Genomic DNA, 15,690 nt, shown 5'->3' on the forward strand with positions numbered 1-15,690 from the left:
AGACAAATGAAGCTCAGCAAGTTGGGACAATTTCCAATGAAAATAGAAAAATAATTTAAAACTTAGTATCAGTAACTAGCAATATATCATATTATATCCATTCCAAACAATGTTAGGAGCTCTAGATCACCTAGAACTTGCATAAAACAATTGAGTTAAAGACTGTGTTAAAGCAATCTAAACATATTTTAATAATACGAGAGCTTAATCCGGGAGAAATGCCTACTTTACAGTTTTATACTTTAGCAAATTCAATCGTCATGTACGGAGGATTTCTATAATCGCTTTAGCTTTTTAGATACAATTTTTTTGTTAAAACAACGTATTTTTATGTCACAAACACACATCATAATTTACACTGAACAAAATTGGAGTATTTTCATCTCATGGCACAATATCAGAATATATGAATTTAAAATATCCAACAATTTAAAATATCCAACGATGCAAGTGCTAGTACTTTTAAATTTATAACTTCATCATTTAATTATAAATAGTTATCAATGAAAAGTACTGACCAATAAGCGTAAATTCTAAATTTCTAAATACCGAGTTGCCTAGTAGAAAAGATGTTTCTAATCTCAATCGTTGTGATAGTGCCAGCACAAACTCACATTAAAAATCATGCCAAAATCCTCAAATCGCATTAAAAATTGCAATTCGGAAATGTCGATCATAAATTCATAATTCATAACACAAAAATTACCCATCAAAAGAATAAAGCAATATACCATACCCATAACCTAAACATTCAGAACTGAAATCATTGGGAATCATTAAACAACTACCTTGTGCCGATATCATGGAATATATCATCGCTATCACCGACAAACTCCAAGTAACCGACAGAATCGATGAAGTGCGACAGTTCAGCGCCCACAATTCCATGCCTCTTGGGGTTAGACCCACAGTTCATGAGTCCATGTTTGGTGAGTTGTTCCTCAAAGTGCTTCCTAAACAAACAGAACACCCCCCTAAACACCAGCTGTATTTCAGAAGGCTGGAGCAGCGAAGCCAGGGCCTCGTGGAGTTTAATGGTTTGCCTGGTTACCACGGTGATGGCTGGGGATGGGGTCGGTGGTTTGGGTTGCCAGTTCCGTAAACTTCCAAGATACACATCACCCATGATGTTGATAAGTTTGCTGAAGATCTGGTTCATGTGATCCTGGATATCAGTTTCTAAATTATTGATCTGATCCAGGAGGAGGTGCTGAGTTTTAGGGAGGTGCACTATAAAGATGCTCCTGACCCAGGGTAGTAATAGCAGGACTACTGATAATGACTGGGAGGCGATCCCTAAATGTTTTGCTGTGATTGTTTTCAGTCCAATGTTCTTGATAGCTCCTGCTTTTAAAACCAAATGACATGTTCCCTCGTTAAAATGTTTCAAATTTTCCACTGTTTTCGTAAGAATGTCTTTAGACATAACAGGAATATCAACTACACACTGGCAGTACTCCACAACAATCTTAATAACAAGGAGGAGGGTGCTGGTGACGATGTATTGTTTGCCACTGAACAGCAGTGAGGTGGTGGGAGGGTTGTTGGTGTGGCTGGTGGGTCTGGCTACCACCTCGCTAGGCGAGCAGTTCTTCACAATGTTGTCCACCATCCTCTGGAAATCTGCCGGAACGTCAGCAGCAACCCAGCGCTCAGTTTCTAGCAGGAGTTTTATGTTTGTGAGGCGCTCCTGGTGGAACTGTTTGACCAGTTCTCTGCTTTGTCCGACCAGGGAGGCTCGGATCGGGTGGGAGGACCTGTTAGTAAGCTTCTCACAGGTCACTGCAAACGACTCCACTAGCCTGGATAGCTTTATGTGGTTATTTTGGTCTAATCTCTCGTGTACCGCGTTGTTTCTCTGTTGTCGTAGAGTTAGAATCTTGATACATTGTGATTGTGCTATCTCACATGAGGTTACCACAACGTCGTTACTTTCTGCCATCATCTAGTAAAATCAGAATCAGATAACAGGGAACACACTTCAGGATCTTTCTGAGAATTGAGAGTAGCTTTTGCATGATCCGAGAAACTTTCAAGCAATTCCTCTGGTACAGGCTTATTGGCAGCTGAAGTTATCACACATTTAATCAACTTGTTTGTGATACCCATTTTTGTTAAAAGTTTAGTGATTCCCTCGAACACCTTCTCTATTAACCTGACAGCTGTGACTGGTGGTAATGATCGGATCTGCTCGTCCAACTTCAGATCACCATCAAAGTTAACATCGTACAGCTGTTCAGCTATGATTTGTTTGATCTTTGCTTTCATCATCGTGTTGGATTCAGATTTGTATGTCTGTAGAAAGTTGAGGTTTTTCTTCCTTAACAACCCAAAAAGTACACATATGATTCTATCGGTATCGTCCTCTATCTCGGAAAACGTCTTGTCATCGATAGTAAGAGTGGACAGGGTGAACTTAACAAAATCAGCCTCAATCATGTTGTAGATCATTCTCTCCATTTCACAGAGCTGCACATCTAAATGTCTGAAGCTTTTAATACCGTTTAGATCATCATGGAGGACCTCCTGAGTTGTGGTGATGAGATCTAGAGCTCCAACAAAGTCAGATTGGCTCAGTAGGAGTTGGATTGTTGGTTGTGCTTGTTTCACAGTTGACATAAGGACAAGCTTCTCGTGGCATTGCTTGTAACGATCTCGGAGCCGATGAAGATGCAAAATCTGCAGGGACTTCTTGTTCAGACCAGTATCCACTGCTGATAGTTGACCTCTCAAATTCTGGATGTCGCTCCTGATGAACTTTGCATCTTCACTCAGTCGTTCTTGGCTATGGATTGTCTCAAAAAACTTGTGCGACTTGATATCAACTTGTTCGCCCAGTTTCATTTCTACCTTGTCGAGGCTGTGAGACAATTTTTCTTGCAGCAACTTTGTTGATCTTTGAGGTAGACCAGCATTTCCCACGAATGTTTTCCTGTCTTTCTGAACTTGAATTTGACCTTCAAATTGAGACTGTGGCAGAACATATTCAAAAGTATCTGGGTCGGAAAGACGGAAGTCGGTTTTCAGAAAGATCGGATCTATATCAACATTCTCACCGGACTTTTTTCTAGCTCGAGCAATCGCAGCCATTTCTTTTTCCTTAGCCCTGACATTTTTGTAAGGGCCAAGCAGGTACTTCAAATATGGAATAAAATGCTCAGGACGAATATCACCGGGAAGATGCTTGCTAGGCACCACAGGAGTAGGCACAAAATACGAACCCCACGTTCTGGTAAACAAATCAGCATCGTAATTCTTAGATCTCCTGGTTGGGTCATTTAGAATGGAAGTCATGTTGGACTGGTGACGCTCACGTTGCAGTTCAGGAACTGGTGACTCGGGCCGGGAGTTCTCAGCACGCAAACTTTCAGCTCGTGAACTCTCAGCGATACTACTGGTATAAAGAGAGCTGTCCAGAGAAGAGACTGATTGTCTACCATTGTCTACATACAGTCCACTGTCCACACTGTGTACCTTCCTTAGATCACTCAGGTTCCTAGTGGGGGAGGTAACTGGGGTACTTGATACACTGTCAACAGATAACCTGTGGTTCGAGGAGATGCTCGTAAGTGTTGGGGTTGTTTTCTGTACTGTCAGGCTCTCCACAGAGCTGGAGTCAGATTGAAACATTGGTACATTTCTAGGCAAGCTGCTCACCGAACCAAATGGGTTGAGAGAGTTCAAGGAGCCGAGGTTCTGGGAGCTGGCAGATTTTGAAGAAGATCCAAAGGGGTTGTGTGAACTGCTGGAAGTAGTGGAGCCGAAAGGGTTTTGTCCACCACCAGAAGCAGCTCTGTAGTGTCCTCTAGCAGGGAGTCTGGGAGAGGAGGGGGTCGAGGAGGAGGAGGAGTTGAAGGGGTTCCTCGAGTCTCCCTCTGAGGACTCGTCGAAAGGGTTGTTAGATGTCACATTTAGCTTGTTTTTCTGATTTGCAGTGGAGTAGTGGTGGGAAGTGTAGGAGAGTCTGTTGCTCATTGACAACACCTCATCCCGACACCTGGTGTCCTTGTTGTTTTTACATTCCTGAGATTGCACGTGGTTAATAAGTCAGGAAGTTAATTAATGGACAGCAAATCCATACTGGAAATTCAAGTTGGAATGTTCAAAGCAGTTGATTGTGCGGAGATTCAAGTTACGTATGTAAAGATGTAAAACAGCTTATAATAATGATTTTCTGTAACTCGTAATGAGAATCAATGTACAATCTAAGCGGACACAATGAAGACACACTCATATATTGTGGAAATGAACAACATTCAGTCAGATGTGGTTTACCTCGATTGTCAGAAAAATTACACCAAGATCTCAATTTTCAGGTCAGCTTTGCTACCTTATTAACGACACGCAGTGAGGTTATAGTAAACCGAGCTAAATAATATATAAGTTACTACTTATTAAAAGCAATGGTATGCAGCTGTAAAAATAAAGTTTACAATATCCTTCTAAATAAAATGAACTCAATTAGCTTAAATAAAATATCGATGAAATTAGGTCAACACTTGCTAAAAATTCTGTAGACCTAGACCATCATCTATAAATTAAAACAAAAATACATTATTTTAAAGTGAGTCAGTTTAATTTAACTTTAAAAACGATATAGTTTAACAAGTCGATACGAATTGTGACATTTGAATAAAAATATTTAGCGGTGATTAAGATTACTACAGTTGTGAAAATAGAGAATTTCATGAAAGTGATGATCTATGTAAATAATTAAATTTAACTATCCTATTGTTAACTAAATCTAACACTTAATTCAGAGCTGTAAATCAAAATGTATCCTGGGTCACATGATAATTTGAATGAATTATAACAGTCCGCTGGTTATCCTAGATTAAAAAACTGTTGACCTACACAAAACAGGTCAACAACTTCTCCTGTAACTGAGCAACTGAGACAGGTAAAGAGAATCGAGGAGTAAGTTTCACTTCCGAGCGAGGGGTTATTTTCACTTCCGAGGGGTAAGTTTCACTTCTCCCAGCACGTCGTCAAAAGGTGTACAAGTCCTTCCATAACATACAAGGGTGACCTAGATGATCAGATGATGGTGACTAATCGTAGAGATTGGTAGTTGAGTGAGAGCTACTGGTGGGGCGGCATCTACTTGCCGGGACAGAGGTTGTTGGGGAAGAGAAGATAGTTTCCTTCTCTGTACTGGTGCTCTTTGTTCTCACAATACTCGTACCTGTCCAGGTGGTGCGTTAACTCTGCTAACAGAATCAGAAGCTAGATGTTAAGCATAGTAGTCAGATAGAAATATGTATATCAGGAGGAATAACTTCAGACAGGGCCACTAAAAGCCCAAAATTAAAATATAAATCATAGGGGGCAACTCACCTCCATCCCATGTAAGCTTTACACTTAATACAGGACAAATATCTGACAATATTAGTGTCATCCTCAACCGCAGCCATTATTCGTTCAGACACGTGACTTTCCTTGACATTAAAGCCGGCACTAAAGAGGAAGCCTTGACCATCCACAAGGGTCTTACACCGGTCAATAAAGTCCTTCTTTGCAGCTATGGGCGTTTTGCACTCCTTGCAGCAGTAGATGTGGTTACCGCCGGGATGGACTATAAAGAGCTTGCCCATTTTTGCTGAGAACTTTGACCCCCTAGATTGAGAAGTGCATGGTTAATGTTAGTTTCGGTAAGTTGGATTGATTTTATTAGGGCCGGGTGCATTCGTTATAACGTAATTTCTGACGAAGAAGGGGTTTCTGAATTATGACCCTTTAGGCCTTTATTATTAGATTAATTGTTCGTGAAAATTTTTACGGAAGGGTATAAATTGTCAAGAAGTGATATCGTAATTATAATCCCCGTAAATATTTACGTGAACGGCCCTTTATTTTAAAATCCAAATATACATCGAATCGGAATGTTAACACTGATGTTTTCTCGTAAATTTGATTAATTTTATTTTATTCTTGAATTTAGTCACGATGTTGCAATGTAATTAATTAGTAATGGAACACGAGGTCAAAACATTTAAACGCAGGAGTTTGTTTTGGTAGAATAAATCTGTTTATCAAAATCTATAAAAACTATAAAACTATTTACAATAAAAGAATTGGTAAGAAAATATTTAGGTTTAGTATTATATACAATACGTTCCACATGCTTACATATTGTAATATTATATTAAAGACATAATATGTTTTAGGAATTAACATATTACATTTAAATTAACTTCACATGCTATTACCAGCTATAAATTACAAATTCGCGACATAAAAATGCTTAAAAATCTAATTTTAAGTAAATTATTGTAAGTATTTAGCAAAATTACACACGAAAATATTTTTAAGGTTTATAAATTCGTTAAAGCTACTTGGATTACCAAACAATTTAAAGAAACACGATAATATTGATGAATTTAGCCAAATCACCTACTCAACTCATCTACTCAACTTATCTGAATAATAAATTAGAATAAAAACCTGTTTTATAAATCGTTAGATTGAAATTAATGTATAAAAGAAATTCAAGCTCAAATTATTAAGTCCCTCCTTAATTTCAACAGTCCGTTACGATTACCGTAACCTATATCTCAAGTCAAGCTTTCTTTGCAGAGCTAACACTTGACGATTTCCTTTGTTATTCTGCCTAAAGAGAGAATCTCATTCATGGTTTCCTTGCACGGATAGGAGTAGAGCTCACAGTCTTCCTTGAAGAACTGGTTGTACAGAGCCTGAAGATCATGTCTGGGGATGGTCTGGTAGTACCTGTGGAGACACTCATCTGTCTTACCGTGCACATTGAGAGACATCCTGAAATCCAGGTTTAGATAAGACCGCTCTATCACACTAAACAGGTAGCCACTCTCTTCGTTCAACTTCTCCAACCGGAGAATGTTATAATCGATGGAACACGGCGCACAGCTCTGATAGTACGGCATTATGTGGGGATCCATCCCTCCGTTCACAGCCCATTTGACAAACTCTCTAAAAGTAGGACCAGGTGGGTTTAAATAAGGGTTGTTATGTACGTCTTCTGGTAGGAGATTCATTTGTTGGTGATCTTGTATCACTTTCCTAGCAGCCATTAGCAAGGCTTCCTTCTCAACATCAGTTACCTGGTGGCTGACACTCCTGTACTTCTTTACTATCTCCTCTCCTTGTCTCTTCCTGTAGAAAGGATACCACACACCCAATTCCCACTTGTCTCTGTACGCACTTAGGAATCTAGCTAGGGGATTTCTTACCGTCATAAAGGGTAATCCCAGCTCTTCCTTCATTACCTTGTTATAGTGAAACTCATCAGGCTCCGCTGAGAGGTATCGTGTAGTGGGGTTGTTCTTTCTCATTGTTGATATGTCACAATCCTCATAGATGTGGTGGTTGAAGTTTGCTTTGCAGAAGAGGTCCAACCAGTTGGAACTTCCTGCTTTGAAAGTCGGACACCACAACAACCCGATGGACGGAACATCAAACAGTTCCTGCGGTTTGGTAACCGTTGCTGCTTGATTTTCCGGAACATCACAAATCCTCCTGACGTTGTCAGATCTCTTTTCAAACCTCAGTTGTATAACGTGCTCGACATGGTTAGCTGCAGTAGCAGTAGGAATGACAGTAGCAGTGGGTTCCTCTGTTGACGCCTCAACAGCATTACCTGCCATTAGGTCGGAGGGAAACCTGATGTTTCCGTTAAATATGGCCATGTTGACAACAATCAGAGCGGCTAGGGCAAGTATCTTTAGTGCTACCATGATTTGGTGTCTTGTGATGCAAGACATCGTAGTGGGTGGCCCTGTCTACATAAGAAATCCTTAAACCTGAATAGAGAATAATCATGATATTATCATCTTACGCTTGAATTGATAAAGTTATAACTTCTGATGAAATTTCAATCACGATACTTTCCCCAGTAAGGTTATCATCACAATGAGCATTTAAATCAATTATCCTTCGAGAGTCAAGAAATTACCAAATTACATAAACTTTTAAAGTAAAACCATAACTATTTTTGTGAAACTGAAACATCATAAAATTTGACAAAGAACTGTAAGTGAACAACAAACAAATTCAAAGTAAAATCTACTCTAAATGAAAATACATAGATCTTCAACAATCCCACTTAGCAATATCATACAACTTAAATAATCTCAATGTGTTACTGATATTATGCATTAGTAACTTTTAACATGCATAGCTGTATGAAATGCTTTTAAGACTATTACTTCTTGGCAGAAATAACTCATAACTGCAACGTAAACTAAGATACACTATGTACATTATAAATCTTTCTTTTCAAACTACAATTCAAAGGATACTTATATCTGTTTTTAAGTTGTTCTAATTGTTCAAACATGACCAAAAAGTTGCGGTAAAATCGTCAAAACCAGCAAGTCAATTATGATTATAGATACTTTTTCAAACATTTTACTTTGATAACATACTGAATAATGTACATGTCTTATTCAAAACCCCAGAAATATAAACTTAGATGGTTAATTCGGTCCTTGGTAAGCGTCGTATCCAAAGACCTGGTCATATTCGACGATGAGCGCACGCTCCAAAATGAACTTCCCTTCTTTATATCTCTGTGTGTCTTCGTCCGCGTATTCATAAGTCCACCCTAACTTCGTCTGAAACATAGTGGTGTGAAAAGTAATAGAAACTAGTGTGTGTTTGGAGCAATAATTTAATCGAACTATGAGCAGTGCAGGATTAGTCGTTCAGTATGAAACATGTCCGGTCGGGTGTAGTCCCGGGGAGCACAGCGAATTTAATCTTTGGTTGTTTTGCAATAGTAGATTGTCTTCTTTAAATCTTGTCTTCTTATCTTGTCTAAGGTAGTCGGTTCCGTAATGTCGCTATCTTGATAGTCTGAATTGTGGTCGTGTCTGTTAACCAACCAGTTTAATCTGACGGAGGTGGTTGTCTCACGGCTGTCAAATCTCCTCAATTCCGTTTATTTCAGCGATAAGAGCCCTCTCCAGTATCACTTTCCCTTCTTTGTACCTCTGTTGCTCTTCTGTTGCATACTCATACATCCACCCAACACGACTCTAAATTAGTGTTACTTTTCTCATCATCATTCCTGAACCACTGTTTCAAAAAGAGAATCTCTGCAAAAATGGCACAAAAAAGAACGCAATGTAAACCCTGTCAACAAAAATTCGATTAAACAACTCACCTTGCACTTTTTGCAGGACACATCTCTAACAATATGTCTTCCAGTGAGCATAACTCTGTCCTGTTTCTCGCTCATAGCCAAGTTAACCACCTTCTTAAACAGGAATGCTCGCCCAGTTGAACCAGTGAACCTGGTTGAGAGGAGATTAGCTCTGTTTGTGAGGACGGTGCTGCATTTAGCACACGAGTACAACCGCGTACCACCTGGGTGTTCCAGGAACATCTTACCCATTGTCAGGCTGGAGTAGTTGCAGTTTGTTAGTTTAGTTTAACTATATAAACTTAGTTAAGTTTGATTATAAGTTGTTATTTACTTTAATTAATATGGCTATAGAACTGGTGTACTAGTGTCCCAGACTGTCCCGTATAGTGCACAAATTTTAATGATTCACGAAGATTATTAGCTACGTAACATTCAACAATTATATATCACGTTCAATTATTGAATAAGGAATGCTTTTAAAATATTCTGAAGAGGTAATCATTCAACTAATCAACATTCAAGATAGCAATTCTGCACAATATCACCAATTAATATATATACAACAGCTCAAAACAACAACATTCGACAAACCATAATCTTTAATAATCAACGATGTCACAGTTCAAAATAAAATAAATTATCCCAGCGAAACACACAGTCGGGAAATTAATCATAATTTAATACTCGTAATAATTTTCTTTTTTATTCTTTAAAAAAACTTAGCTTAAAGATTGATTATGAAAAATGGTAATGAGTCCTAGTTGCCATGACATTTCAAACTATGTTAACATTATCAATTCAAAGTTATCGTAATATTATCAGAAGAGCATCATCATAAGAAATAGCTTAGTTAATGCAATATTTCAATCAGTAATCACTTAAATTAACACTTACCACGGAAAAATATTATTGTAATATGTGAACGATATTTATACAGCGATCAATTTATTGATACAAAATATATAAGTTAACCGAAAAATTGCATGAAAACTGTCGGTCAATGTTTAAACTAATTCTAATACTTGTAGTGCCTACCTAACATGACATGGTGCTTATTATAGGAATAAGAAAGAAAATATAAAGAATAATAATACTTGACAAAGGGCAAACAATCATAAGGCTCTAAATCCAACAGCATAATTTATATATTAAAGTAACAATAACGGTATTATATCCCTTTTAACTAAACTATCAAACAACAGCAAAATAGCTTTTCCTTACGTGGAAATCTCCCAATATTTATTTTGATTCATACAATTTTTATCAAAAATAAACAATTCACTAGGAAACTTTCACAGTAAATTGCTTGCAAACTACCCAAAAATGTCATTTAAATCTAGAGCAGCCTGATTGGTATTGGCTTTATTGGTTGGAACGATCGGCACTTTGATAGGAACAGCTTGGGGCTTTGACATCTGATTCAAGGATGGCTGAGAGGGTTTTGCTCCAAACAGACTGTCCAAGCTATTTGATGCATTGGACTGATTTCCCCGGTTACTGGGAGCCATCATACTAAGTTGTGTAGAAAAACCAGATGACATATTATGAGCTGATGAAAATGCAGGTGCCATGCTGGGACCTGTATTCATAGCCAAGTTACCAAAGGAATGAGGGTTCATTGCTGGCATTCCAGAACCAAAATCTGACGAATTGTTATAATTGGTGTTAGCAAAATTGTTTCCAAAGGTCGTATTCATACCAGTCATCTGGTTGCCAAAATTGTTACCAACTGGAGCACTAAACTGTGATGTAGTATTTGCCATGGGCTGGCTAGGCATAGCTGTCATCATTCCCGAAGAAGAATTAGTAGCGTTGGAACTCAGGGACAACTTGGGGAAATCTGCAAAAGTATTTGACTTTGGAGGCTGTTTTAAAATTGGAGGATTCTGCACAGCACTCCCTGGTCTACTACCAGACTTCATCATGTTGGCATCAAAACTAGATGCATTGCTAGAAGTAGAACTCTTTCTTGAAATGTTGCCCATCATCACATCTGGAGCGAGTTTATCAAAGTTCGAAGATTTTGGTGCAGCAGGTTTTGAAGACACCAGGGAGGGACTGTAAGAAGCAGGTGCTGCAGTGGGTTTGGGTACATCAGCCACTATGTTCTTAACTTGCTGAGAACCAGTGTTATTACCAAACATTTGATCCATTTTTGTCACCAATTCCCCAACTTGTTTGTTTTCCACAACTTCTTTGGAAAAATTTAAACTTTGTGCCTGTTCTACTTTATTTTGTTGTAATTGCTTGAGTTTGCTGAGTTGCTCACTTTCCACTTTACTAATCATGCTTTTAATGATGGTCATACAAGTTCCAAACTGCTGCACATTAAGCGAAGGAGACACCAACATCGGAAATAAAATAGGGATGCACCTGTTTGCTAGAGTATCTCTGTCAAGCAGATTTGAAGAGTGTTTCAAAAGTTTTTGGTAGATCCCAACGATACTCATGAGAACTGCAGGCTCCCTGGAAGGCACCTGTTCCAATAGAGGCAATATAATGTCACCAGTCAATGTCCTATCCACCAAATTACTATCCAGAACTTTAGCAACACATATCAGACTTCCAACTCTGATTTTCAGAAACCTAGTCTCAAGGCAGCATGTCTTGATTTTAGGCAACAGCTGATGACGCAATGTAGAGTAGTCCAATAGATCCACGATTTCAGGTAAAAGTTTGAGAACAGTCTCTTGCAATTCCACCATGGGATTCTCTAGGCTTCTAAATAAAACAGGCATCACAAATAGCTTGGCATCTTCAAGTTTAGACTTACTTATCAACAGATGAAGGTTCTGAATTACAATCAGAGATATTTGGGGCGGATCATTAATTGTAAAGATTGGCTTCAGTCCAGGAAAAATAAAACTCTGGAAATCTTGGCTTTCCAAATCAGTGCCGATGTGGAAAATGTTTGGCAAAATGAAAGGAATTAGATCAACTTCTTTACAGCACTCAAACAGCTGGGTAAGAATCCTCTTTTTGCGAACCACAAGAGGCAAGCGAGGAAGAATACCTGGAAGCTCTTTAAAAAAAGCTATCTTTTGAGTCCTGTTTTTAAGCATCAAATGATCAAGAAACTGCAAACTTACAGCACCAATATCACTGAGAAAGTTGGATTGTTGAAAGGTGCCAACTTGTTGCCGTGCAGAGGGACCGTTGGACACCAATTGTTTTAAGTCACTAGCAGCCTCTTCTGGAATGCCACTAAGTGAAGATAATGGCATCTGGGCAATATCTTCAGACCTTCTCAGAGCACCTCGCAATGAGTCTGCTTTTCTCAGAGACGTTCCACGGTTAAACAGAGCATAGATAAGACACCCTACACTATACATATCAGCTGAGGTACCACCAAATTTAGTTGATAGAAGCTCTGGAGCAATGTAATCAATGTTAGGCTGACTAAAACCAGGCTCGTTGTCATAAAACATAAACTCTGGACTAGGAGGTTCAGGACTTTCTTCAGATACAGCACTGAATTCCAAGCCAAAGATTTTCCATAATCCTTGACCATTCATAACTATTGTGTCCAAACATAAATTCCTATGACACCTTTTCAAATCATTGTGTAAAAATGCTATCCCATCTAACAATTGTAATATTCCGTATCTGATTTCAACATCAGTGATAGAATTGCATTTGATAAGATTGGACAAAGCATTACTGCATGGTTCAGTAGCAAATGCTAGGCTTTCTCTACTTTCTTCAAGGGGGTGCTGTACAGTAAGAAACTTTGGATGGCGGACTTTAGTAAGAAGCTTGACACCATTTTTATATTTTTCCAAAGCAAAGTCTTTGTTGCTTCTAGACATTTTATCAAAAATCTTTTTTGATAATACAAACACAGAAACTTGTTCTCTTGTTGATCTTTTAACAGCATTATGAATAACCCAGGGTCCAGCTTGAGTAACAACTTCTAATATCTCAAAGTCTTTGATGAGAGGATTTGTAACCACCACATTGGCAATTTTGTTCAGAAAATCCATCCTGAATAGGGTGAAATATTACACTGATGTCAAGTCAATAGTCGACAAAGTTAAAATCATTCAATTTTGTTGCCTTAAACGTTTTAAAAGGCATGCCTTTAATATTTGTATAAAATGCTTGATTGCATAGTAATTAGTAATTGGTTAAATTATTATTAACTCATTGATTCAAAGAATGATTTTTAAATCGATGCTAAATATGCTCCGATAACTGAACATTTAAACTTGAACCATGAAAACTGAGATGATAAATTTTTATTCATATTAAATATTTTATGTACAAGTTTTGATATCAAAAAACAAAACTATTGAGATTCAGTTGATACCCAAACGGAATGGATTCCTAAGTCGCCAATGTGATTTATCGACTATAGTTCTTCTTGGTATTGCACATTGAGGATAAGTAACAATGTCTTTGTAAATCATCTCTGCACTGGGATTCTCGTTGACATTATCGAAATCAACTGGGTCCCTTTCCTCAATATCAATGGATTCAGCTGTACTAATAACATCTTCACCAAGTTTTGAAAACACCTCTGAATGAACATCTAGCAAATCATCTGATTTAATACCATAGATTGACAATTTAACCAGATGACCTTGATCTTTTTTACCCTTTACTGTATATTCAAACTTTTTCTCCTTTGCCATAGGGCGAATGAATTGTTCAACTGCTTCGACCGTTTTCACTGAATTTTCTGGAAACAAGATGTTATATCTTTGGTTATGTGATAGCTCAGCAGTAACATAGTGTCTTTGTAAATTCTTTAATGAGCTCAATGATGGTCTGAATATCTGTCTTTGCATTCCTAAAAAGAAAAATGATTTAAAGTACTGTCAAGAGTACTCTACAAAAATATATTAAACTGATCATAACATGATCTTAAGCCATACCCAATCCCAGGCTGTTAGAAATATAGTTAATAGTTAATAGTTAATAGTAAATATAGTTAATATAGCACTATGTTTACAGTATGCACTGAATGGGTATCCTAGGAAGTTTCTTGAACTTTTAACAGGTACCCCTCCTCATTTAAGTACGGATCCATCGGATCTAAAACTACTCCCTAGCCTATACTAGCTGATAATAAGAACTAACTGTTAATAATTAACAAATTTTAGCATTCAATCGCGGATTTTCAAATTCAATATAAAAATTCAATAAAAATCTTGGAAAAATTTCATAAAAACCCTTTGTAGTTATAGTGAAAGTAGCCAATTCAATTTGTTGGCTCTAAATTAATATCTAAATCTGATATTTTAACTATACTACCACTACCACTTTTTATCCCTCTTTCTCGATTGCAAGACTCTTCAAAAAAACACAGAAAACTGGATTACTGATCACTAATTCAGTTATATTGAAGAGTAGTGTACTGCCATAGACAAAACGATAGGGTGACTAAGTTAAGTTGAATAGGATATCCTTATTCAGTATTAAATTATGAAATATGAATTGTTAACTCAAAACTTTTAAAGAATTTCGTCAGCCTCTATTTATATGCAGATCTTTGATAGGGTTGTCGTACATTGCCTCAAGATCAGATAACAGGGAAGCTTGCCAGGCCTTATCGTAGTTGATTGGGTATGAGGTCACATGTCACATGATTATGAGGTCACATGACCTGCAGCTTGGCTTTCCGCTCATTGTGAAAGCATGCTTGTGAATGTAGGTATGTAGTGTACTAACAGTGTCTCTCATGACACCTAGGTAACAGAGCTACAGACAAAAACCCGGTTTGTGATATTTTAAGATATGGAGTTGGGATTATTACAGTGTATTGAATTTTACAGGTCTGTAAAAATTAAGTTAGTGATACTATAACGTGGAGTTAAACATAATTCTGAGTTTGAACTGCCACAAAGTTCGAACTGCCTAACTCGGAATTTAAAACCCCATGCTGGGTACTTGCATGTATTATGATACGAGAAGACCAATACTTTATATGACTTTAAACAATACTTTGTACATAGGGATTGAAATATAAAAGAATCCAGCTCAAAAATAACAACAAATTGTAATTTTAAATATAGTTAAGGTTCAATTGATCAAACGTATTATAAACATTCAACCAAAGTGTTGCAATTGGCAAAGCACAATACACAATTAACAAAAATACTCCATTGTATTGGTACGAATATTATTTAAAATATGCGCGTGCCGCACTTTATGCTATATCACCAAAAACACATTTAATTTGGTACGTATAATTGGTTTATAATTTTTATATTTGAAACTAAGTTGAAATGTGACATGACAACGAAATTGAATAGGAAATCGTTCCAAATCATTTTTGAAGCACCTTAATAAAAAGTATTTGTTGATTTAATTTATTGTGTACATACAACATACTATTTAACAAATTTTCTTGAACTGAAAGCTATGATCAAGCTTAACGCGCGCTATGTTTATAGTTTTTATCGAAAGCACATCCAATTTTATATGTATTGTGTATGAAATATGTTTACAATTTGCTTGAATCTACACTAAGTTGGCCTGTCTCGACCAATGTCAGACAAGGAATCGTTTAAGCATTGCTTGTAGTCAGTTTCGAGGCACCTCATGCAACAAATGCTATTACT

At 37.4% G+C, this 15,690-nt stretch overlaps 4 protein-coding genes across 4 annotated transcripts; all 4 read right to left on the bottom strand.

Moving 5' to 3' along the window:
* Window positions 1-21: 21 nt before the first annotated feature.
* Window positions 22-4,025, bottom strand: LOC134811681 (vacuolar protein sorting-associated protein 54-like). Its single transcript, XM_063818705.1, is given in 2 exon segments — window positions 22-1,944; window positions 1,947-4,025. Coding segments are annotated over 2 exon segments (3,189 nt in total). The 5' UTR covers window positions 3,976-4,025; the 3' UTR covers window positions 22-784.
* A 208-nt stretch (window positions 4,026-4,233) lies between these two features.
* Window positions 4,234-7,785, bottom strand: LOC134811682 (carbohydrate sulfotransferase 14-like). The gene is made up of 2 exons (XM_063818706.1): window positions 5,338-7,785; window positions 4,234-5,185 (listed from the first exon to the last, which is right to left on the bottom strand). The coding sequence occupies exon 1, from the start codon at window positions 7,737-7,739 to the stop codon at window positions 6,579-6,581; it is 1,161 nt and encodes a 386-aa protein (XP_063674776.1). The 5' UTR covers window positions 7,740-7,785; the 3' UTR covers window positions 4,234-5,185; window positions 5,338-6,578.
* Window positions 5,101-5,594, bottom strand: LOC134826730 (protein yippee-like 5). The gene is made up of 2 exons (XM_063839220.1): window positions 5,338-5,594; window positions 5,101-5,185 (listed from the first exon to the last, which is right to left on the bottom strand). The coding sequence occupies exons 1-2, from the start codon at window positions 5,592-5,594 to the stop codon at window positions 5,101-5,103; spliced, it is 342 nt and encodes a 113-aa protein (XP_063695290.1).
* A 1,769-nt stretch (window positions 7,786-9,554) lies between the features above and the next one.
* Window positions 9,555-13,109, bottom strand: LOC134826629 (SCY1-like protein 2). The gene has a single exon (XM_063839083.1). The coding sequence runs from the start codon at window positions 13,105-13,107 to the stop codon at window positions 10,438-10,440; it is 2,670 nt and encodes an 889-aa protein (XP_063695153.1). The 5' UTR covers window positions 13,108-13,109; the 3' UTR covers window positions 9,555-10,437.
* Between the last annotated feature and the right edge of the window lie 2,581 nt (window positions 13,110-15,690).

The sequence above is a fragment of the Bolinopsis microptera genome, chromosome 2, assembly GCF_026151205.1.
Source record: "Bolinopsis microptera isolate Bmic1 chromosome 2, MBARI_Bmic_1.0, whole genome shotgun sequence".
Classification (NCBI taxonomy): domain Eukaryota; kingdom Metazoa; phylum Ctenophora; class Tentaculata; order Lobata; family Bolinopsidae; genus Bolinopsis; species Bolinopsis microptera.

Bases quoted from the DNA above. Each gene is read 5' to 3' on its own strand.
- LOC134826730 (XM_063839220.1), bottom strand. From the start codon at position 5,594: ATGGGCAAGCTCTTTATAGTCCATCCCGGCGGTAACCACATCTACTGC. The intron at 5,186-5,337 runs GTGAGTTGCCCC...CCACCTGGACAG, and splicing joins AAAGCTTACATGGGATGGAG to GTACGAGTATTGTGAGAACA.
- LOC134811682 (XM_063818706.1), bottom strand. From the start codon at position 7,739: ATGTCTTGCATCACAAGACACCAAATCATGGTAGCACTAAAGATACTT.
- LOC134826629 (XM_063839083.1), bottom strand. From the start codon at position 13,107: ATGGATTTTCTGAACAAAATTGCCAATGTGGTGGTTACAAATCCTCTC.